General features: G+C 49.2%; 2 protein-coding genes across 2 annotated transcripts; one reads left to right on the plus strand and one right to left on the minus strand.

Annotated features, from left to right (window-relative positions):
• Positions 1-10002: 10002 nt before the first annotated feature.
• On the minus strand, positions 10003-11916 carry LOC132836298 (RNA-binding protein lark-like). The gene has a single exon (XM_060855702.1). It carries the CDS (start codon positions 11883-11885, stop codon positions 11103-11105), a length of 783 nt encoding a protein of 260 aa, XP_060711685.1. The 5' UTR covers positions 11886-11916; the 3' UTR covers positions 10003-11102.
• A 7411-nt stretch (positions 11917-19327) lies between these two features.
• LOC132836221 (RNA-binding protein 4.1-like) lies at positions 19328-21890 on the plus strand. Its single transcript, XM_060855550.1, has one exon. It carries the CDS (start codon positions 19465-19467, stop codon positions 20371-20373), a length of 909 nt encoding a protein of 302 aa, XP_060711533.1. The 5' UTR covers positions 19328-19464; the 3' UTR covers positions 20374-21890.
• Positions 21891-24478: the final 2588 nt, after the last annotated feature.

Genomic DNA, 24478 nt, shown 5'->3' on the forward strand with positions numbered 1-24478 from the left:
GGACTTTTTTCCTTTAGAGTGTGGGAGACTGAGGGGAATCTTGTGTGTAAAATCATGGGAGGCGTGGATAGGGTGAACGCACTCAGTTTTTCCCAGGGTTGGGGAAGCGAGGACTAGAGGGCATCAGTTTAAGGCGAGAGGGGAAAGAATAAAAGGGAACCTGAGGGGCAATTTTTTTCCTTTAGTTGGTGGTACACATATGGAATGAGCTGTCAGAAGTGGATGAGGCATGGACACTGACATTTAGAAAGCATTTGGACAAATACACGGATAGGAAAGGATTAGAAGGATATGGTCCAAGTGCAAGGAAATGGGATTAGCATGGATGGATATTTTGGTTGGAATGGACCAGTTTGGGCCAAAGGGCCTGTCTCTGTGCTGTCATATAACCATGAGTAGGCAATTCAAACCTGCTCCATTTAATATGATCATAGCTGATCTCATCTCATCCTCAACATTACTTTCCTGCCCTCTCTCCATAGCCCTTCAACGCACTGCTAGTTAAAAATGTGTTTTATCACAAAATTTACTCAATGCCCCAGTATCCACCACAGAGGAAGTCAACAATCTTTTGAGGGATGTAATTTCTCATCTGCTTTAGGTTTATTACCCCATATGCTAAAACTATGACCTTTTGTCCTAGATTGTTTTCTCAACTGGGGCAGTCTCTCTGCACCTGGTTTGCCAATCCCCTTTACCATGTTATGTAGCTCAATTACATCTCCTCTCAATTGGTTAGTTACTTTGGCAACATTTACAGGAAAAAAGTGTCAGGATCCTGGACAATCCATGGAAATTAATGCTGGCTTAAGGATGGGGATTCCACTAAATCAAGACCAACAGCAAAGGAGGAAATAATGGCACTCATCCTGGTGACAATTATTCAAGGCCAGATGGTTTCTATCCATGTGACTGGATGCAATAAGCCTTCAGTTGAACAGCCAAGGATGAGTATGCTTCACAAACCCAACATTTTTCTTTGAAGAGCTAGCTTCCTCAATAGACTGGCTCGCTCATGGAACCAAAGGCAACTTCCTTACTTGGAAGGGTCGCGAAAGTAAGGGTGATGTCCTGGATGCCAACACCTTTACCACAATTATTGAAATTTAATTAACTCTTACACAGCTTTTCCTTATTTTCACTGATAATATCTCAAATTTTCAAGGAACATACATTGGGACAATCACCCCCCATTTCTCCTAATAAAGAAATGTATTTTGGTACCTTAACTATTCCCTATAATTATCCATGACTTAGCTGATGAGACAAAGTCCTATAATCAAAGCTGGAGATGACCAAGATAGACCACATTTGGCACAGTATAGGTGAAAGAATAACAATTGAGGCAGCACATTGGCTCAGTGGTGAGCACTGCCGCCTCACAGAACCAGGGACCCAGGTCTGATCCCAGCCTCGGGCGAATGTCTGTGTGGAGTTTGTACATTCTCCCCGTGTTTGCGTGGGGTTTCCTCCTACAGTCCAAAGATGTGCAGGTTAGGTGAATTGGTCATGCTAAATTGCCCATTGTGTTTGTTGCATTAGTCAGGGATAAATATGGGGAATGGGTCTGGGTTACCCTTTGGAAGGTCAGTGGGGACTTGTTGGGTTAAGGGCCTGTTTCCATACTGTAGGGAATCTAAAAACATTAGACATATTGGCAGATCAGAGTAGGCATTTAGATTTCAATGTAGACAAGTGATGCAACCTTTTGAACTCTAATTGGGTCAAAGTTAGAAACACTGAACTTTCAAAGGAAAAGTAATTTAACAATCCTGAACAGGTACAGAAAATAGTCAAAAAGACCATTGGAAAACTGGCCTCCATTTCCAGAGGTGTAAAAACTGTTTAGAACACATCCGGAGACATTGAAGAAAGATATTGAGCACATCTTATGAAAGACTTATACACTTTGAAAGGAGCACAGCAGAGTCACAGTAGGACCTGTACTCCACTGAGAAGAGGAATTATCCCCAGAATATAGGAGGTTATCATAATTTAATTAAAGTTTAAGATACCTAGAACATGAAGAGAAACCAGTCCATGCCGGGGAATCATAGCATTTAAGGTAACAGACATTCCCAAAGTGAAATTTAGTAAATTATTATAGTGAAAAAGGGTATGGAAACTTTGGAAATCTCAACAAGTGACAATGGATGCTAACTTTAAAACAGATTTACAATGTCTTTTTGCCCGAAAGGACTTAAGGCTATAGTAGCAAAAGGCAGATAAGTGGAAATGGGTCACTGACCAGTCATTACCTCTCAAAACATGGAACACCTTTTAGGGTCAAGAAACTAAATGGGACAAGAATGGTACCATCCAAACACCAGAGCTGACAACATTTTAAATTTTATTCATTGAATTGTTCCCCAAAGGGAAGAATGAAAAAGCAGATTATTTAAATGGAGAATAACTTCAAAATTCTGAGGCTGAGAGATCTAGGTGTTCTAGTGCACAAGTCACAAAACGTCATTTCACAGGTAAAGAAATTCAGGCTATCTTTTATTACAACATAAACTTTATTTCTGGCATTGGTGGGACCATATCTGAAATACTGCAGTCTCTTTTAAGGAGACATGTAAGTGTATTAGAAGAAATCCAGAGGCTTACTAGATGAATACCTGCAACGATGGGGGTGTCCTGGGAGGAAGATTGACCAGGAAAACAAGGGGGCTTATTCCCACTGGAGTTCACAAAGTGAGGGGTGACTTGATTGAAGCAGGGTCCTGGATGGTCGGGACTCTGCACGAGAAGGATAAATGCACTGCTGGACAAATCCAGACACTCAACAAATTAGAGGGCCACCCTTTTAAAATAGAGGAGAAATTTCTCACCCTCCTCCCCCTACCAATTCCAATTTTGATTTGTATCTTTTGTTTTTTTCTTATCTCAGTGTTCACTAAAGTGTACAGCTGTCCAAACACTTGGGTATTTTCTTTCAGATTACGAGGTGTTCTTATGCTGTCCAGGAGAGTGACATACGCAGCAGCTGCCAAGACTGCTTTGGTTTCCAGTAAGCTCACTTGTTCAGCAACTGGGATTTGCATTACTATATATTTTAGACTTGTCACATTCTGTATCCATATCTGCATGTGGCATACTTTAAACTGCTTTAAATTCAAAGACAGTGCCATAGAAAGAGCTTAAAGCAATCTCTCAGGCTCCTGCGTTGTCAAGATGTAGCCAAGCAGCTCAAGCAGATCAGCTCATCGAGATGTGACAATGAGTCAGCTTACTTAAAACCCTTACTCCCACACTTTCCTCCAATTTCTGTTCTGTACAACCCCAAATTTCTCGAAGAGCCTTTGACCAGAACAAACAAGTACTAATTTCAACTTTTAGTATCCTGAATATATCATCAACACATTATGACACTTTAGAAATATTTCCACAAAGGACACAGTTGCATAGCACAGAAACAGACCGTTCGGTCCAACTTGTCCATGCTGACCAGATATCCTATATTAATCTAACCCCATCTGCTCTCTCAACCATTGTCCCATCCACCTAGACACCCCGTGCTGGCTTCTTACCCGCCCGCGATCTCTTTATAGCCAACTGCCGCCGCGACATGAATTGACTCAACCTGTCCACCCCCCTTACCCACTCCAACCTCTCGCCCTCGGAACGTGCAGCCCTCCGCTCCAACCCCAACCTCACCATCAAAACGGCAGACAAGGGAGGTGCGGTAGTAGTTTGGCGCACCAACCTTTATACCGCTGAGGCCAAACGCCAGCTCGCGGACACATCCTCCTACTTGACCATGACCCCATCTCCCACCACCAAACCATCATCTCCCAGATCATCCATAACCTCATCACCTCAGGGGATCTCCCATCCACTGCCTCCAACCTCATAATCCCACAACCCCGCACCGCCCGTTTCTACCTCCTGCCCAAAATCCACAAACCTGACTGCCCCAGCCGACCCATTGTCTCAGCCTGCTCCTGCCTCACCGAACTCATCTCCGCGTACCTCGACACGGTTCTGTCCCCCTTAGTCCAAGAACTCCCCACCTACGCTCGGGACACCACCCACGCCCTCCACCTCCTCCAGGATTTTCTCTTCCCCAGTCCCCAACGCCTTATCTTCACGATTGACATCCAGTCCCTGTACACCTCCATCCCCCATCACGAAGGACTCAAAGCCCTCCGCTTCTTCCTTTCCCGCCGTACCAACCAGTACCCTTCCACTGACACCCTCCTTCGACTGACTGAACTGGTCCTCACCCTGAACTTCTCTTTCCAATCCTCCCACTTCCTCCAAACCAAAGGAGTTGCCATGGGCACCCACATGGGCCCCAGCTATGCCTGTCTCTTCGTAGGATATGTGGAAAAGTCCATCTTCTGCAACTACACTGGCACCATCCCCCACCTTTTCCTCCGCTACATCAACGACTGTATCGGCGCTGCCTCGTGCTCCCACGAGGAGGTTGAACAGTTCATCCACTTTACCAACACCTTCCACCCCGACCTCAAATTCCCCTGGACCGTCTCAGACTCCTCCCTTCCCCTTCCTAGACATCTCCATTTCTATCTCGGGCAACCGAATCAACACGGACATTTACTATAAATCGACTGACTCCCACAGCTACCTAGACTACACCTCCTCCCACCCTGTAAAAACACCATCCCATATTCCCAACTCCTTCGCCTCCACCGCATCTGCTCCCAGGAGGAACAGTTCCAATACCGTACAGCCCAGATGGCCTCCTTCTTCAGGGACCGCAGATTCCCCCCAGACGTGATCGACGATGCCCTCCACTGCATCTCCTCCACTTCCCGCTCCTCCATCCTTGAGCCCGGCCCCTCCAACCACCACCAGGACAGAACCCCACTGGTTCTCACCTACCACCCCACCAACCTCCGCATACAACGTATCATCCGCCGTCATTTCCGCCACCTCCAAACAGACCCCACCACCAGGGATATATTTCCCTCCCCTATCAGCGTTCCGAAAAGACCACTCCCTCTGTGACTCCATCGTCAGATCCACACCACCCCCCCCACCAACCCAACCTCCACTCCCGGCACCTTCCCCTGCAACCGCAAGAAATGCAAAACTTGCGCCCACACTTCCCCCCCTCACTTCCCTCCAAGGCCCCAAGGGATCCTTCCATATCCACCACAAATTCACCTGCACCTCCACACACATCATCTATTGCATCCGCTGCACCCGATGTAGCCACCTCTACATTGGCCGCCTACTTGCGGAACGCTTCAGAGAACACCGCTGGGACACCCAGACCAACCAACCCAACAACCCCGTGGCTCAACACTAACTCCCCCTCCCACTCCACCGAGGACATGCAGGTCCTTGACTCCTCCATCGCCAGAACATAACACGACGGTTACAGGAAGAGCGCCTCATCTTCTGCCTGGGAACCCTCCAACCACAAGGGATGAACTCAGATTTCTCCATTTTCCTCATTTCCCCTCGCCCCACCTTGTCTCAGTCGATTCCCTCGAACTCAGCACCGCCCTCCTAACCTGCAATCTCCTTCCTGACCTCTCCGCCCCACCCCCACTCCGGCCTATCACCCTCACCTTGGTCTCCTTCCACCTATCACATCTCCATCGCCCCTTCCCCAAGTCCCTCCTCCCTACCTTTTATCTTAGCCTGCAGGACACTTTCCTCATTCCTGATGAAGGGCTTATGCCCGAAACGTCGAATTTCCTGTTCCTTGGATGCTGCCTGACCTGCTGCGCTTTTCCAGCAACACATTTTCAGCTCTGATCTCCAGCATCTGCTGTCCTCACTTTCTCCTCTATTCATGTACCCACCCAGATGCCTTTTAAACATTGCAATTGTTCCAGTTTCCACCATTCCTTTGGCAGTTCATTATATCCATGCACCAGCCAGTGCCCCTCAGATGCCACCGGAGACTGAAAAACTCCCCTTCCTCCCAACTTAATTTTCTGCTGCTCAGCGCAAAAGCATCCAACTTATTGAAGTACCCCACACAACCCAGTAGCTTCAGCCACTCTGGTCGCCAGCTTTTACATCACTGCAATGTGTATGTATAGCCCAGCAACCAGAATTGCACAATTTCTGAAGTGGCAGAACAACTTTACTGCCTCAACTCAGCGCTGGGTCTTTTAAAACATCCCAACATCCAATTTCCTTCAATCTCTACCATCGAGCATTGCTGGTTGGGTTTTGACCCTGAGCAACACCAGATCTCATCTCTTGAGCCAGCCACGCTCAATCTGTTCGATCGGAGGCTTTATATCTTTCTGCACATTCAATCGGCCCAGTCTGCTGGGTGCCAGTGAAACCAAAAGACTATTTAACACCAAGAATGTTGCTTTCCAAAATGGAAAGATGAAGAAAATACACTTACCCGCCTTTGCTCCAGCTGCTTCTACCATCACCTCCAGTTAACACCTACAAGCGGGCACTGGGAGGCAAAAAACCCATGACACTAAGCCCAGACATCTGTTCGCTAATGGCACCCTAAGCCCAGCTTTCTTCCTGTTAGAAGTATCACAAGCCCAGATCCGATATGTGGCACAAGAAATGCTGTTCCCATGAAAGGCATCACAAGCCTACACATTGCTGGTGGACCATAAACAAACCCAGAGGCATTGAGAAAGCAACAGAATCCCAACCCAAAAGGTGCCACAAGCCCAAATCCTACATGTGGTTCTGCAGGTGCAACCCCGAGAGGCAAAGTAATTCCAGACCATACGTGACTGTACAAATACAGCCTCACTGAGGATCACAACAAGCCCTGACCCTAACAATGTGAAACTAAGTGCAGCCAAAGCCATATTTATGACACTCAAAGGTGCAGCCCCCCTGATGTCAGAGTAATGCCAGGGTGTACTTGCAGCTGTACAAGTGCAGCCCCACAAGTCTCACCAATGTCAGACCCTACCTGTAATATGAGTACAGGGCAGACCCTACCCTTTTGCTGTCAAACTCACTCATCACAAAGCCCAGACCCCATTGAAGGTACAACTAATCCAAGTTTTCCCAAGTGCAGCCACAGACTCTGCTAGTCCAGACTCTCCCTGCAGCTCTACAGGAGCAGCCCTCCCGAGAAACAGAGTAATCCCAGACCCTACGTGTGACACAATAAGTGCAGCCCAGACCCCAAGGCTCTCAATAGTGCAGTGTCATAATAAGTCCAGACCAGCTTTACAGCTCTACAAGTGCAATCCCATCAGCATTGTGACAATCCCAGTTCCTACTGGTGACACTAAGCATTGGCCAGACCCCACCTATGGCTCTGCAAGTGCAATACCCTCCACACTACCACCGTTTATTACAGCAATTCCAGACCCTACATGTGACATTAAGTGCAGCCCAGACCCTAGCTACGTCTCTGAAAAGTGCAGCCCCCATGATATCATAGTAATACCAGAGCCCACTTGTAGCTCTACAACCACAGCCCCATGAAGATTTCAGCAAGGTCAGATCCTGAGTGTAAGGGCAGCCCTGTGGCTCTCTGAAATGTAGCCCATGAATGTCACAATAAACCCAGACTTTACATGTGATACTGAAAGACAGACCATGTGGTGTCAGTTATCCCAAATCTTACTTGTGGTTCCACGAGAGTAGCCAAGTGCCGTAATAAACCAGACCCTACAAGAGGGATTGGCAAACCCAGATGCTTTCTATGATCAGATGAGTATGGAAACAGGCCCTTCAGCCCAAGTCCACACCGACCCTTCAAAGAGAAACCCACCCAGACCCATTCCCCTACATTTACCCCCTTCACCTAACAACTGGTAATTTAGCATGGCCAATTCACCTAACCTGCACATCTTTGGACTGTGGGAGGAAACTGAAGCACCTGGAGAAAACCCACGCAGACACAGAATGTGCAAACTCCACACAGACAGTTGCCCAAAGCGAGAATTGAACTTGGGTCCCTGGCACAGAGGCAGCAGTGCTAACCACTGTGCCACCTCATGTTACAAATGCAGCCTTGAGTGTCACAGCAAGCCCAGACTCCAGCTAGGGTTCTGCAAGTGCAGCCCATAATCCAGCTAGTGCAGACCCTACCTGTAGCTCTACAAGTGCAGCCCCCATGAGAATCACAGTAATCCCAGACCCAACATGTGACACGAAGTGCAGCCCAGACTCTCGCTATGCCTCAAACGTGCAGCCCCATGATGTTAGTGATGCAAGAGCCTACTTGCAGCTCTAACTGCAGCCCCTTGAATGCCTCAGCAAGGCCAGACCCTTCCTGTGACAGCATTGGCACAGTTCAAACCCACTTATGGCCCTACAAGTGCAGCCCCTGTGAAGGTCATCGTAACCCCAGACCCTACAATGGGATCTTGATCAGATGGGTCAATAGGCTGAGGATTGACAGATGGAATTTAATTCAGGTAAATGCGAGAAAAAGCCAATCAGGGCAGGACTTATACACTTATTGGTAAGGTTCTGATTGCTACTGACCAGAGAGACCTTGGGAGTGCAGATTCATTGTTGCTTGAAAGGGGAGTCACAGGCAGACAGGATTGTGAAGGCGGTGTTTAGTATGCTTTCCTTTATTGGTCAGAGCATTCAGTACAGGGGTTGGGAGGTCATGTTACAGTTGCACAGGACATCAGTTAGGCCGCTTTTGGAACAATGCGCGCAATTCTGGTCTCCCAAGTTATGAAACTTGTAAGGGCTCAGAAGACATTTAAAAGGATGTTTTCAGGGTTGGAAATTTAAGTTCTAGGGAGATGCTGAACAGGCTGGGGCTGTTTTCCCTGAAACATTGAAGGTTGAGGAGTGACCTTAGAGGTTTATAAAATCACAAGGAGCATAGATAGTATAAATAGACAAGGTCTTTTCCCCTGAGGTGGGTGAGCCCAGAATAAGAGAACATAGCTTTAGGGTGAGAGAAGGAAGATATAAAAGGGACCTCAAAGACAATGTTTTCCACATAGTGGCACACGTATATAATGAGCTGCCAGTGAAAAGGGAGGTCGCTGGTATAATTACAGCATTTAAAAAACATCGGAAGGGTTTATGAATAGGAAGGGTTCAGAGGGACATGAGCTAAGTGCCGGTAAATGGGACTAGGTTAGGATTTCTGATCTCATGGACGAGTTGGACTGAAAGGTCTGTTTCTGTGCTGTACTTCTATGACTCTAAGTGCAGCCCAGACACTTTCTATGGCCCTCAAAAGTGCAGCCCGTTAGTTCACAGTAAGCCCAGACTCTGCATGCGACTCTGAAAATGAGGCACCCATGAGTGTCACAGTTCAGCCCAGACCCTACTTGCAGTTCTAAGAGTGTAACCCCGAGTGCCACAATAAACCAGACCCTCCATGTGGATCTACGAGTGCAGCCCCCATGAGTGTCACGGTAAGCCCAGATGACACTAACAGCCCCAGAATTTGCTAGTGGCACTCTAAACCCAATCAGGTAGATCCAAATACTCTTGTGATAGCACCCAACACCAAAGGGAGAGTTTCCTGAAAGCCAGGACTGAGTTCACTGAAAGAGGTTGAATAAAAAGCCAGACGCAAAAAAGCCTTTACACTAGCTTTATAATTTTGACAAAACGGCATAGTGAGCCTGTTTTTTTCTTTGAAAAAAAGAAAAAGACAGCAATGCTTAAAGATCAGGAAAACCCCCAAAGCAAGTTGACTACTACATTACAATTCACACCCCACCCCCCTCCAGAAACACTTTACAGAGACACTACTCCCTAACCCCAAAAAGTACACAAAGCATCAAGTAAAGACCCATCTACCCCATCACAGGAAAACAGCCAGGAATTACACAGCAAATTGCAGCTGGGGTTCTCTGTTACAAGGTTCATTACAGCCCATTCCAGAAAAACATCCCCAGTAAATAAGCAAGAATCCCAACCCCCCATTACATGTGCTCAAAGACCCACTAACCCCCATGAAAACATGCAAGTTACATACAAATCAGTGAAATTCACCCCATAAGATCTTTGATTCCATTTCAGAAATCAACCCCCCCACCCCCCCCGTGAACAAAAACATTAATAAACCATGAATGTGCCCACTACAAGTGCTGGATAAATTCCCATTAACAGACCCACCCCCCTCCCCAATCAGAAGAATGAATCTTGAGCAGACAATGAAGTTAGAAGACTTCCTCAGGATAACAGCGCCAGTCCCAGTTCCAGCCCCTTCCTTCAAAGCCCCAGGTGATTCCAAACTGTAGTTATCGGGTCCCCCGCTATAGCAGAGACGTGAATGAGTCCCAGTTCCAGCCCTCACTCCAAACAATGCAAGTCACCGAATGAACTCAGACCACTGCCATCCCCCAGAGAATAAGCAGAACAGCTGGCTCCAAAATCTACAAGGATCAGACAGACTGACGCTCCTTCAGAAAGTCAAATTGCATCCAGCAGCCTGTCTCGGCTCGGTGTCATCTCAGTTCCTCCTGTAATCATTCCACTCCCCCACCCCCACCAATCCCATTAATCTTCGCTGCTGAGTGACTTTTTCCAAGCAGGAACTCAAACGGCTCTCTAAAAAAAAGAGGAAGGGGATCTGGCAAAAGAGAAACAGGTTTGCATGATAGCTGGGAGAAATGGTAGAGACACAAAAGGGTAGTGAACTTAAAACATAAAAGGATAAGGAAAACCCACCACAGAAAAGATGAAAAGCTAAACAAAATAAGGGGGGGGGTCGTCTGTTTGATTGCTGTAGGCCTAGAGTACTAGAGGTGGTGATAGTGAATTGTCAAAGCCCATCCAGCCTTGTCCCAAGACCCCCCCACCCCACCAAGCCTGCTAACTTTAAGGTGAGATTCACAATTTCCCCCCCCCTCCCCATGGCTTTGTATCAGGGAACCTGCACAACCTCCCAGCAAACAAAGACTATTTCTAGATGGCGATCTCTTCGCATTCTTTCTCTTCCCCCCCCCCCAACCCCAACAAAAACACCTCGCAAAGCTTCAGTGGGCCTTCTTAATCCCTCTATCCCACCCAGGAGCAGCCTGCGAGTGGTGATGCGGGGGTGGAATCTTGCTCGTTCTCTATGGGGAGTCTTCGGGAGGGGGGGGGATAAGAGAAGGGGAGAGATGGAGGGAGAGGAGGGGGGTCGAGGTAGACAGCCCTTCGCCCACCCGCAGATCTAACACCTCAACCCTCCCCCCCCCGCCCTAAAAAAATCTTCAGTAACCACGAAGCCTGGAGCCGTAGCCGTTCAGGTAAGGGGCCCTCAGGTACTGCGGCGGCGGAGGGGGCACGGGCCTCATCATGCCGGGAGGGGCCCGGCGGTGGTCCTGGTAAGCCGAGTGAGGCCCGAACGGGGGCGGCCGGCCCCCGCCCCGGGGCGGAGGGGGCCGGTACGGGTCGTAGTAGCCGGCCTGGTCGTCCTCGTAGTAGTAGTAGTGGTGGCCGGCCGACGGAGGCCTGGAGGGCGGGTACGGGCCCGCCTCGTCCCGGTACTGCTGCGGCTGCTGCTGGGGGCCGCCGGCGCCGCCCAGGTCCCACGACTCGCGGCTCGGGTTGGAGCGGGAGAGCTGCACGAACATGTTCTGGCCCTTCAGCGGGGTGCCGTCCAGGGCCTGGATGGCGGCCAGCGCCTGGCGCTCCTGCTCCATGTAGACGAAGGCGAAGGTGCGCGCCACGTCCAGGTCGACCACCCGGCCGAAGCGCTGGAAGAGCTCCTTGATGGCGGCGCCCGACACCGGCTCCGCCAGGTTGCCCACGAAGACCTTGGTGGTGTTGCGCGTGCGCGCGTTGGCCACGCCCACCGTGATGTGCGCGCCGTGCACGTTGCTCCGGTGCAGCGCCTTGATGGCGCGCGTCGCCTGGCTCAGCTTCTCCATGTGCACGAACGCGTAGTTGCGCACCACCTCGCACTCGCTCACCTCGCCGTACTTCTCGAACATGCTGCGCAGCTCGCTCGGGCTGCAGTAGCGCGACAGGTTGCCCACGAAGATCTTCACCATCTTGTCGCCGCCTCACCCCCCCCCCCCTTCCCTGTCCCTTCCCCTCCCCCCCCCAACAACAAGCAGCGTCTTCCCGCGACCGGCAACGGACTAAGCTCTCGCCTCAAAATGGCCGCCCTATTTATAGCGAAGGGCGTTGCCTGTGCGTGGACACGCCCCCTTGCGTCCGTTCGTCACCACCTCGAGCCCCGCCTTCCTTGGACGTTGGTACGCGTCTGTCGGCGTACGGCCACACCCCTCCCATCGCGTCCAATACATGTCCCCGCCCCCTTCGCATTCAAACAGGGGTTCCCGCCTTACCCGGGACCCGCCCCTTTCGCCTCCAACACGTGTCCCCGCCCCCCTCGCATGAAAAAGTTGCCACTCAGATGCCTTTTCACTGTCACATCAAACCTATGTCCTTTACATTTGAATTCCACTAACTTTGGAAAAACACCTTGGCTATTCACTCCATACATGTCCCTCATGATTTTATAAACCTCTACAAAGTCACCCCTCAGCCTCCGCTGCTCCAGGGAAAATGGCCCACTGTCTATTCAGCCTCTCCCTGTATCTCAAATGCTCCATTCCTGGCAACATCCTTGTATAGCTTTTCTGAACCCTTGTAACATTGGAAGTTACATTGTGCTTTGCTCATAGAACGTAGAACAATACAGCACAGAACAGGCCCTTCGGCCCACGATGTTGTGCCGAACATCTATCCTAGATTAAGCACTCATCCATGTACCTATCCAATTGCCGCTTAAAGGTCGACAATGATTCTGACTCTACCACTCCCACGGGCAGCGCATTCCATGCCCCCACCACTCTCTGGGTAAAGAACCCACCCCTGACATCTCCCCTATACCTTCCACCCTTCACCTTAAATTTATGTCCCCTTGTAACACTGTTGTACCCGGGGAAAAAGTTTCTGACTGTCTACTCTATCTATTCCTCTGATCATCTTATAAACCTCTATCAAGTCACCCCTCATCCTTCGCCGTTCCAACGAGAAAAGGCCGAGAACTCTCAACCTATCCTCGTACGACCTATTCTCCATTCCAGGCACCATCCTGGTAAATGTTCTCTGCACCCTCTCCAAAGCTTCCACATCTTTCCTAAAGTGAGGCGACCAGAACTGCACACAGTACTCCAAATGTGGCCTAACCAAAGTCCTGTACAGCTGCAACATCACTTCACGACTCTTGAATTCAATCCGTCTGCTAATGAACGCTAATACACCATAGGCCTTCTTACAAGCTCTATCCACCTGAGTGGCAACTTTCAAAGATCTATGCACATAGACCCCAAGATCCCTCTGTTCCTCCACCTGACTAAGAACCCGACCGCAATTTAAGATTTATTTTTTAGATTAGTATCAGTCTAAACGTTATGGCACAGACAAGAGCACATAGGGAGCTAACACCTTCAATACATTATCTGGGCAGACACCAATTGTTAGGGTGGCATGGTGGCTCAGTGGTTAGCACTGCTGCCTCACAGTGCCACAGACCCGGGTTCAATTTCCCCTTGGACAACTGTCTGTGTGGAGTTTGCACATTTTCCCGGTGTTTGCATGGGTTTGCTCTGGTTTCCTCCTACAATCCTAAGATGTGCAGGTCAAGTGAATTCTGGATCAGTGGTGCTGGAAGAGCACAGCAGTTCAGGCAGCATCCAAAGTGCAGCGAAATCGACGTTTCGGGCAAAAGCCCTTCATCAGGAATAAAGGCAGTGAGCTAGTCTCTATGAGGTCAAGTGAATTGACCATGCTAAGTTACCCATAGTGTTAGGTGCATTAGTCAGAGGGGAATGGGTCTGGGTGGGTTGCTCTTCAGAGGGTCAGTGTGGACTTGTTGGGCCGAAGGGCCTGTTTCCACACTGTAGGGAATCTAATCTTCACTTGAAAATGTAACTTATTAAAAATGTTTTGCAATTTACATATGAAAGAAGCGAAACTAACATGGTCATTCTAACAGATGAAAGACTTGACAAACATTCAAGGTGTTTTTTATGTATAATTTCAGTTACATCACATTGTAAACTTTTGCTATAAATTCTGTGTCTTAAATCGTGTACTCCACAACCATCTGATGAAGGAACAGCGCTCCAAAAACTAGTGCTTCCAATTAACCTTGTTGGACTATAACCTGGTGTTGGGTGATGATTTTATAAACCTCTATAAGGTGACCCTCAGCCTCCGCCACTTCAGGGAAAGTAGCCTACTGTCTACTCAGCCTCTCCTATTTCAAATGCTCCATTCATAGCAACATCCTTGTAAATATTTTCTGAACCCTTTCAAGTTTTAACAACGTTTTTCCTATAGCAGGGAGGTTACTTGTACAAGGCTATATTTACATACATTTGAGGGCTGGGAGGGTCAAATAACTGAGTGGATCTTCATTTAACTTTAGCAGAAAGACCTATGGCGGCAATCGTTACCCACTGCACCTCGGCAGCAGCTGACCCAAACTTTATGGTTAGCACTGTTGCCTCACAGTGCCAGGAACTCAGTTTCAATTCTACCCTTGGGTAACTGTGCAGAGTTTACACATTCTCGCCTGGTCTGTATGGGTTACCTCCGGGTGCTCCAGTTTCTTCTCACAACCCAAAAACGCGCCCGGTAAGTGGATTAGCCACAGGAAATATAGGATGACAGGGATGGGGGTAAATCTGGGTGTGGTGCTTGTTTGGTGGATCAGCGTGGACCCAATGGTCTGAGTAGCTGGCTTACACACTGTAGGGATTCTGTAATAATCCTGGACCTTGGAACACTTGGTTGAGGTCAATTCCTTGCTCTGAGAGACCAAAAGGTTTCAGGCAGACTAAATAATAACTTTCACAGAGGCGACGGTCCTCCAGGCACAGTCAATGCTTGTCTCCGTGTGCATCCTGCTGAACAGAGGACGAACCTCACTAAGAACCACTGCATCTCTCTCCAGACTACCTTTGATGATGGTTGGGGGTTGTCTCTTGTGGTAATCTCCCTCCATCTCAGCCAGGAAGGTCTGGGTTAATAAAGTCCTTTTGCTCCAGATGCATGTAATATCATCTCTGAATCATGTTGACTAGAAAATATCTACAACAATGAGGAGGCACATTTCCTCCTTCATTCATGAGATGTGGACATTGCCAGCTCGACCAGAATTTATTTTCCACTGATACAAAAAAAACTGCTGATGCTAAAGATCTCAAAAAACTATTGCTGGAGAAATTCAGCAGGGCTGTATCTGAAGAGTCACTAGACGAGAAGCATTAACTCTGCTTTGCCTGCCCAGAAGCTGAACTTCCCCAGCAATTATCAATGGAGCAGGCGCTTCACTGCGCATGCTTCTCGTTGTCAGCGAACACTGTCTTCCGGACGGCGACGTGATGACGCTTCGGGTGGGGGCGCGCCCCTACCAATGAGGCGGCCGTCATTGACCGGGGACGACGGGCCAGTGCTCTGCGCATGCTTCTCGGTGTCAGCAACCGCAGCCGTTCTGGTCGCCCCACCAATATGGCGACCCAACTGTTGTCTCTGACCCTGTTGACCCGGCCGTGGGCGAGGTGATGCCACCGGCTTTCTGCGTCATGACGTCAACGCGTTCCCAGTTGAAAATCCGCGTGAAGCTGTTTCCCGCCACCTGCCTCAACGGAATTTTTCAAAAATAAAATTTTTTTTTAAGAAAAAAGAAAATTACCCATCATTTAAATCGACCCCTTCGGTTCCTTAAAATCGGGAGATTATTGAAAACTGAAAACTCCGAGGTGACCCCCGCCGTGAGAAAGATAAAGTCCACTGGACGGTACAGAGTAATTGTTAAAAAAAAACCTGTTGGAAAATATATTTGTGTTTTTTTTAAATCTGGGTGCCTTGCAGTGAAAAGTTTTTTTTAAAAAATATATATAACTTGGTGAGGTGAGCTGTGTTTTGACCTTCCATTATATATAGATATTTTTATTGGGAATTTAACATTTTGACAAATTTACAAAAATAAGCAGAATTTTCAAGCACAAACATTAATATAAAAATAGATCTTAAATATATAATCATCAAAATTCAACTAATCCACAATCATCCAGAGTGTATAGTTGAGTCGCTTACATCCTTCAAATAAGAGAAAATGTTCTCTAATACACTCATAACAGTATGATTAAAAGGAAGCTATTTCCAAACAATAAGAACAAACAAAAAAAAAATTAAACATGTTTGAATGGAGATCTTCCCCCTTGTTCTCAGGGGGCCTTACTACCTTTCTAAAGGTCCACCATATCCTCTCCCAAACAGTGTCCCACCCTCGACCCGGGCGCTCCTTAATAGGATTTAGATATAATACCGAGCTAGAGTTAACAGTGAACGCCGCACCCCCACTCCACCCCACCCATACCTGAGTATATCTAATAGCATCAATGCCACGTACAAACACACAACTATAAAATTACAATTCCAACAGATTACAGTTAAGTATAATAACATAGCAAGGAAGACAACCCTGCTCCCAGAGGCAAAAGTAAAGTAGAATAAAGTAACCATTTCTCCCCACGGAGTGTGGGAGAGGCAAGCCAACATAAATTGTCTCTTACGATTTATTTAACCGAGTCTAAAAGTTTCTTGGCCTCTTCCGATGATCTAAAATTATACTCGGATCCTTCGTGGGTAAAGCATAACGTCGCTGGGTAGCGTAAGGTGTATTGAATATCTAAGTCCCTTAAACATTTCTTCACCTCATCAAACGCCTTCCTTCTTCGTGCCAAAGCCGGGGAGAAGTCCTGAAATAACATAATCTTGGATCCTTCATGGATCATGGCTTTAGGATCCTTTCCAAGCTTTCTGGAGGCGTCCAGGAGTATCTGCCTCTCCCTATAACTCTGCAGCCGGAACAGGACCGGGCGTGGGCGCTGGTTTGGGCCAGATCCGCGTACTGCGACCCGGTAGGCCCACTCCACCCTTACCCGGTCAGTTTCAGCCCCCAGGTTTAAAAGCTGGGGCAACCATCGCTCCAGAAATACTGCTAACTGTCCCTTCTCTTCTTGTTCAGGGAGGCCCAGAAGACGGATATTCTTTCTCCGATTTCTATTATCCAGGTCATCCATGTAGATTTCAAAGGCCCGGACTCTCTGCTCCAGAGCTGGCACCTGTTCTGCAGCTGTTTGTGCTGCAGCCTCGGAGGTCGTGGCCTTTAGCTCAGCCCCCTTCACTCGGCCCTGTGGTTCCTCGAGAGCCTGGCTGTGTTTCTGCAGCTTTTCTTCGAATGCATTCCACCTCTGTCTGGATTCTGCGATGAAATTGACGAGTGTCGTTTCCAGCCTGGCAATCATCTCTTCAAGGCCTGTTTTTACATCAGCTGCAGCCAGAGGAGGAGAGGAGGGTGGGGGAGGGGTCTTTGTTTTCTGAGAGCTGCGGGATCCCTTTGGTTTACTCATTATCCACTTAATATTAAACTGCTTAAATATAATAGTAAGCAGCTAATTAAGGTTAGAAATTTTTTTTGGGTGGTTTGGTAAGTGTGGTGGGGGTGAGTAACTCACTTTACCCAGGTTTTGGGAAGAGCTCTGTAAACTCAGACTTGCTGAGTCGCCGCCATCTTGGATCTCCTGAGGTAATCACTGTTAATAAAGAGGTAAGCACCTTTCACTGCTTGTTAGTGAGAATCAGTAGTGAGATTCCGGCTGCCTCTTTTTAAAATTTCAATTGAATTAGCTTCCAAACTCTCAGAGGGTTGCAGAGAAAAATTCCAGACATTCGACAGTCTCTAGGAGAAGAAATTCCTTCAACGTTGGAACTTGAAGTGAAAGTCCCGCTTTATTCTTTCACCCAAATTTTGAGGATCCCTAACCGGCCAAGCTTAGAAACAGTGAGAGCACAGACTGTTCACCCTACAGATCGGCCCTTTGCTAAATTACTATTGTCACAGTCCTTCAGTTTGAGATATTTTTCTGTGCTACAAACAGAATTAACTGCTAGCTACTAAGATCAATATTATTCTCTCCTTAAAAGTCTCATGATTTTGGATTGGAATGTATGTATCTTTCTGAAATGACCCTTTTACTGCCAGGAAAATCTCCAGAATTGTAACAAAAACAGAAAATGCTGGAGAAGTTCAGCAGGTCTGGCAGTATCTGAGGAGAGAGAAACAGAGATAACCTTTCAAGTTCAATGATTTGAATTATTGCACCCAAGTACAATAGAGTGAACATTTGTTTTGTGTGCCGTACAGGCAGAAGATAACTTGCCTTATCTTCAAGAAGACAACTTGAAGATAAGGGCAGCACAGTGGCACAGTGGTTAGCACTGCTGCTTCACAGCCCCAGAGACCTGGGTTCAATTCCCGCCTCAGGCAACTGTCTGTGTCAACTTTGCACATTCTCCCTGTGTCTGCATGGTTTTCCTCCGGGTGCTCCGGTTTCCTCCTACCATCCAAAAATGTGCAGGTTAGGTGAATTGGCTATGCTGAATTGCCCGTAGTGTTAGGTGAAGGGGTAAATGTAGGGGAATGGGTCTGGGTGGGTTGCGCTTTGGCGGGTCGGTGTGGACTTGTTGGGCCGAAGGGCCTGTTTCCACACTGTAACTAATCTAATCTAATAACATAGAGGGAGCATACAGATCATAGAGTGTTTAGAATTATGATAAACGTTCTGCATTCACAGACTTTGCAATGGTGTTCAGGAAGTTGGGGGTGGAATCTCTCACCACCAGCTGCGAGTAGAAAGTGAGGACTGCAGATGCTGGAGATCAGGGTGTGACAATAGGTGCAGGAGCAGGCCATTTGGCCCTTTGAGCCAGCACCACCATTCATTATGATCATGGCTGATGCTGGAAAAGCCCAGTGGGTCAGGCAGCATCTGAGGAGCAGGAGAATAGAGTCAGGAAGGCCAGAAATATCGATTCTCCTGCTCCTCTGGTGCTGCCTGACCCGCTGTGCTTTTCCAGCACCCCATACTCTGGACACAACCACAAGCTGCGAGCCAAGAGTGAAGAGGCAGAAATAGAGAGGAACTTCGATTATCCGAACAAGATGGGCGTGCACTATTTCATTCTAATAATTGATTATTCGGTTAATTGATTCAATGCCTCTCCTCAGGGGCTTGGAGTTTTCTGATGAGTCGTTCCTTGTTCAAGACACTAGGCAGCAACCCATCCACCCACCAACACTGTCCTACCCTGCCCCTCCATCCAGATAACTGATATTCAGAAAATCGAGGTTCTTCTGTAAAAGTTTGCAGATGCAGGTGTTGGACAGGGATGTGCAATGATAAAAATCACACAACACCAGGTTATACCAGGTTGTACAACCACCTGATGAAGGAGCAGCGCTCCCAAAGCTATTGCTTCCAATTGGACCTGTTGGACTGTAACCTGGTGTTGTGTACCCTCTGTAAAGGGTGAGCCATGAGATGGCGCGTTGGCACGTTCCCATGGCGACGGGCTTGCGTGATGGCGTCAGACGGCGCTATATAAAGCGGCCATTTCGGTCAGACGGCTCTTAAGTCTGGCACCGGGAGAGGTTGCCGGACGGAACGGAGGGTGGGGTGCTGCCGCTCGACCGACCGACCGACCGCCGATGAAGGCCAACCTGGAGCCCGACTGAGTCGGCCCTGAGGCCTCCGACAGCCGCGGAAGATGGTGAAGATTTTCGTGGGCAACCTGCCGGGCTCGTGCCCGGCGGCCGACCTGCGCGCCCTGTTCGAGGCCTACGGCCTGGTGAACGAGTGCGACGTGCTGGGCGGCTACGCGTTCGTGCACATGGAGAAGGAGGCGGAGGCCAAGCGCGCCATCTTGGAGCTGCGGGGCCGCCCGGTGCGGGGCTCGCCGCTGACGGTGGAGCTGGCGACGGCGCGCCTGCGGAACGCCACCAAGCTGTACGTGGGCAACGTGGCGGAGGCGGCCAGCACCCGGGAGCTGCAGGCGCTGTTCGAGCGGCACGGCCGCGTGGTCGAGTGCGACATCGTCAAGAACTACGCCTTCGTGCACATGGAGAAGGAGCGGCAGGCGCTGGACGCCATCCGCGCCCTCAGCGGCACCGAGCTGGCCGGCCAGCGCATCTACGTGCAGCTCTCCAAGTCCAACCCGGTGCGGGGCCCCCCCGCGGCGCCCGGCCTCCCTCCCGCCGCCGCCGCCGCCTTCCTGCCCCCCGGCGAGGCGGGCACCCCCTTCCTGTTGCCCCCGGGCTTCCCCAGTGGTGGTGGTGGTGGCCGCCGCCTGCCCTTCCCCCCGCCGCCCCCCCACCACCACCCCTTCGCCCCCCGCTACTACCGCTACGACCCGTACGGCCGCCGCCTGCTGCCCCCTCCCTTGCCCCCGCTGCCCCCCCTCCCGCCGCCCTACGCCCGGGACCCCCGCCGCGGGCTGCCCCCTCCGCCCCCGCCCCCCCCCTCCTCCCCCCATGCCCCCTCCGCCTCCCCCTCCTTACCTGCGGGGTGCCCACCTCCGGTGCGGCCAGGACGGTGCCCACCTCAGCAACGGTTACAGCAGCAAAATTTGGGGCTACTGAGTGTTGTGTTTGTGGGGGTGGCGGTGGTGGTAGGGTAAGGGCGTGCATAGGGAAGGGGTGACCCAGGGTAAGTGTGCCCTACAACCTGGGAGGGTACTGAAGGGGTAACGGGCACCACCGGCGTTCCCTATTGCATCCACCTCCGCCCTCCCATTTACAAGATGAGCTGCTACAGCCCAGAGTGGGGGGTGTCTACACCCCTCTCTGGAGTGTTGCTGGCCTACACTTGTCAGGGCTAACAGGGGAAGTCAAGTTCAACACGAGTTTTGTGACAGACAGAGTTTTGGCTGTATCCAGCCAAGCCTGTGGTTGAGCAATCCACGACACGAAAGACCTCAAGTTTTGTGTTTTGGCAGTGCGTGTTGGATCATTCCGAGTGCACTCCTACTTGAGAGTGACCCATTTTAAGCCAACGGGACTTCAAGCTTTGAGCCTTTTGGATTATCCAGCACCTTGGGTAGTTCCCTCTTGGTGTGTCTCCATTGCAATTGGCTATCCTGCAAATGAGCCGCCTTTTCTCTGACATTATGTATTGTGAAATTTGACATTCTTGTGTGTTCTGATGAGTGTTTTGTTTCAATACTAGCATGAGCCGCTCCCCTCTTTCCTCAGCTGCCACCATCAATGCCCTCTGTTGGTCAGCTTTGAATGCTGTGGGTAAAGTTATCCCCATTCTTGTGTTTTTAAAAGGGGTGGATCCTTGCATTAACCATAGCATTTGACCTAGCACTTAAGTGTGCAAAGCAAGCCAGAGTGCTTCTTTGAACAATTAATCCTCTTTATCTCTCTTTTTTTGTTTCAAGAGGTGCTGCAATTGCGGACGGGCAACAGAAGACTTGAGCCGTGGAAGTTTGACTTTTCATCACAAGCCCACCCCCTTGCCCCCTCCCTTGGTGATGGTGCACATCTTTCAGCTTAGGGCGTTGGGAGTGGGGGGGCAAGGCGGGCAGGCCGGCAGTGGGGTGTTAGTGAAACACAGTTGCGATGTAGCTGGGTTGCCCGGAGCTCTTGTCAGTTTGCAGCACTCCCTTGTTTTGCACCTGTCTCTGGTTTGTGTTCCTCTGCTCCTTTCTGCTTTCCCCAAATCCAGCTCACCGGGGGTTGACCGAAACAGTCCGCACTCGGGTCGGCATTAGTAATCGAAGCCTCGTCCGTGTAAAGTTAACCGGGTTTGGACTGGCATCGGAGGGGGTGAAACTGTGACCGAACCTACATTGGCCGCCGAATGGCTTTTCCGTCTTTAAAAGGACCGCCGCTGTAGATTTGCTTTGCCCGTGGCGTGTGAACTGTATCTTGTTGCTTTGTTTATCGCAGTGGGTCGGGGGGTGGGTGGGTGGGAGAGAAACGGGCGCCGCTCAATTTGATGTGTAGATTATTGGAGAGCAAACCATTTTGTAAAGTGCCGACAAGTTGTAATAGCATTTGCTTTTATTCAGACATCACGTTTTTTTTTTAAAAATCGGCTAGTGTACGAAGACGGTGTAGAAACCAATGTAATCGCCTCTGTACTTGTCGTTTCCTATTCGACCTTGTGTGAATAAAACTTGTGACGGCTCTTGGGTTTCCTTTTCGATTTCGGCTGTATTTGAAGTGGGTTCCTCCTGTCCTTTTTGATTAACTCTCCCTGGGGCTCCGGCGTTTCTCTGCATGGCACCTAGGGCTCTGATTCACTGCCGACTCTTCTGTCGGGAAGCAACTGAGTTCCAAATCAGGTAAGTGCATTTACTGGAGTCTTGGTAGTCTGAATGTAACACGGGGCATTTTATTTGCAGTCGGCTCTCCCTGGTCCGCTCCAGTCCTAACTGTCTCCTTAACTCGTGACGTGTTTTTCCAGCCCATTGCCGTGTGACCACCTGCCTGGATACAGAGCTCTTGAAAGAGCATCCGACCCTTTCGAAGCACCTCTGTTTCCTGACGCAAATATCGACTAGTGACAGTTGCAAACAATGTGAGCACGTCATGCTGAGTAAGATGTGCATAAAGGTGATTGTCTGCTTGTGGGGTGGGCCTTGCAGGATGGTGATATGACTGAGGCGGCACAGTGGTTAGCATCGCTGCCTCGTAGTGCCAGGGACCTTGGTGTGATTCCAGCCTCTGGTGACCATGTGGAGTTTGCACATTCTCCCCATGAGTGAGTTTTTCTCTGGGGGCTTCTGTTTCCTCCCAAGGTCCAAAGGTAAGATCAGGTGGACCAGCCATGCTTAATTGCCCATAATGTCCGAATATGTGTGGGTTACATGGATTGGTCGTTGAAAATGTCAGGTTATAAGGATTGGGGGCTGTGGGATGCTGAACAAATGGATGGCGTAGATTTGATGGGCTGAATGGCCACTAAGGTATCTATGAATTTAAGGGAGGAGGGTGGGTGTCTTCTCACGGGGTTTCTTTTTTTGCCCCAGCCCCTATCTTTGGAGATCTGGATTGAAATTTCATTGATTGTAGAAAGCTCCTTCGTTGTCTGGATTTGGTGCGGTAAGACCTCCCCATTGATTGGCCCTTCTGGTCTGCCCCCCCCAACCCCACCCCACCCCCCCACCCCCACTCTGGGCCAACCTGAACCTCAGTGGCTTTTATCCTCTGGTTCTATAGAACTAGCTGCAGGGATGGTGGATGAGCTGGCAACTGGCAAATGTGACTCCATTGAGCCGGGGGAGCCTCAGCTAGTTCAGCTGGCATGATGCGGCTGAAAAATGCTATGACCTCCAACTGCAAGTGTTAACTCGTGCAGTTGGACAATCTGTCGAACTGGACAAAAGTTACTGTGGGCATTTTTTTTGAGGCTCTAATTGGGGTAGATAAAGGGGTCCAGTAGAGGTGTGACGAAAGAGCAGTGCTCTGAAAGCTTGCGATTTCAGCCTATCCTGTTGGGCACTACCCTGGTCTCATGCGACTTCTGCCCTGGTTTTCCCCAGTCCAACACTGGGCACCTCCACGTCGAAGGTTTCCTTCCTCACAGCGCCTGTAGACCCGGGTTCAATTCCCGACTCAGGCGACTGACTGTGTGGAGTTTGCACGTTCTCCCCGTGTCTGCGTGGGTTTCCTCCGGGTGCTCCGGTTTCCTCCCACAGTCCAAAGATGTGCGGGTCAGGTGAATTGGCCAAGCTAAATTGCCCGTAGTGTTAGGTAAGGGGTAAATGTAGGGGTATGAGTGGGTTGCGCTTCGGCGGGTCGGTGTGGACTTGTTGGGCCGAAGGGCCTGTTTCCACACTGTAAGTCTAATCTAAAGGCATTCTGTAGGATAAGGCCATGCTCCTTTAGGGGGTGATGTTTGGGAATCGATAGAGGAATGAGCTGATTGAGAGAAATCTTAGCTATATCGGCAACTAAGGTGGTGATAATGGGGAATTTCAATTTTCCCAATGTTTGACTGGGGCTACCGTAGTGTGAAAGGCTTGGGTAGTGAAAAATCTGTCACTGGAGAAGGTACAAATGTTGATCTCTTTGGTAATAAGGCAAGGCAAGTGACTGAAGTGGTCGAGGACCACTTTGGGTCTAGCAGTCATAATTCTTAGTTTTTAAAATGGTTATAGAAAAGAATAAAACCTGTGAAAGTTAGTTTTAATTGGAGTAAGGCAAATTTTAATGACTCAAAAGTTGATTGGGGTAGACTGTTTGCAGGTAAAAGGATGTCTAATAATGTCTGGCTTTCGAGAGTTTGGAGGCATTATGTTCCTGTTAGAGTGAAGGGTAAGGCTGCTAAGATTAAGGAACAATGGAAGAATAAAAATATTGAGAATCCAGTCAAAACTAAGATGATCCTTAGATACAGAGTATCTGGGCATTCTTAGGAAGGCACTGATGAGAGGGGATATGAGATAGGTTTGACAAATGGGGTTAAAGATAATCTAAACTCTCATTGAGAGGGAGGGTATGACTCCTTAAAGATTTTGTTAAACCCCAGGAGGTGGGAGAGCTTATTGAATGAATATTTTGTAACCATTTTTTTCTGTTGAGAAAGAAGTGGAGGCAAGAGAACTCTGAAATATTTAGTTTTGAGTTCCTATTGAAGAGGAAGCTCTGGAGACTTTAGATCAAACCCTGGCGATTTATATTCTAATGTATCCCAGAACACTGGGAAGTAAGGGAGGAATTATGGGGCCCCTTGCAGAAATCTTTGCATCATCTCTCACTGTGTGAAATGAG

This window comes from Hemiscyllium ocellatum, chromosome 46 (genome assembly GCF_020745735.1).
Source record: "Hemiscyllium ocellatum isolate sHemOce1 chromosome 46, sHemOce1.pat.X.cur, whole genome shotgun sequence".
Lineage (NCBI taxonomy): Eukaryota > Metazoa > Chordata > Chondrichthyes > Orectolobiformes > Hemiscylliidae > Hemiscyllium > Hemiscyllium ocellatum.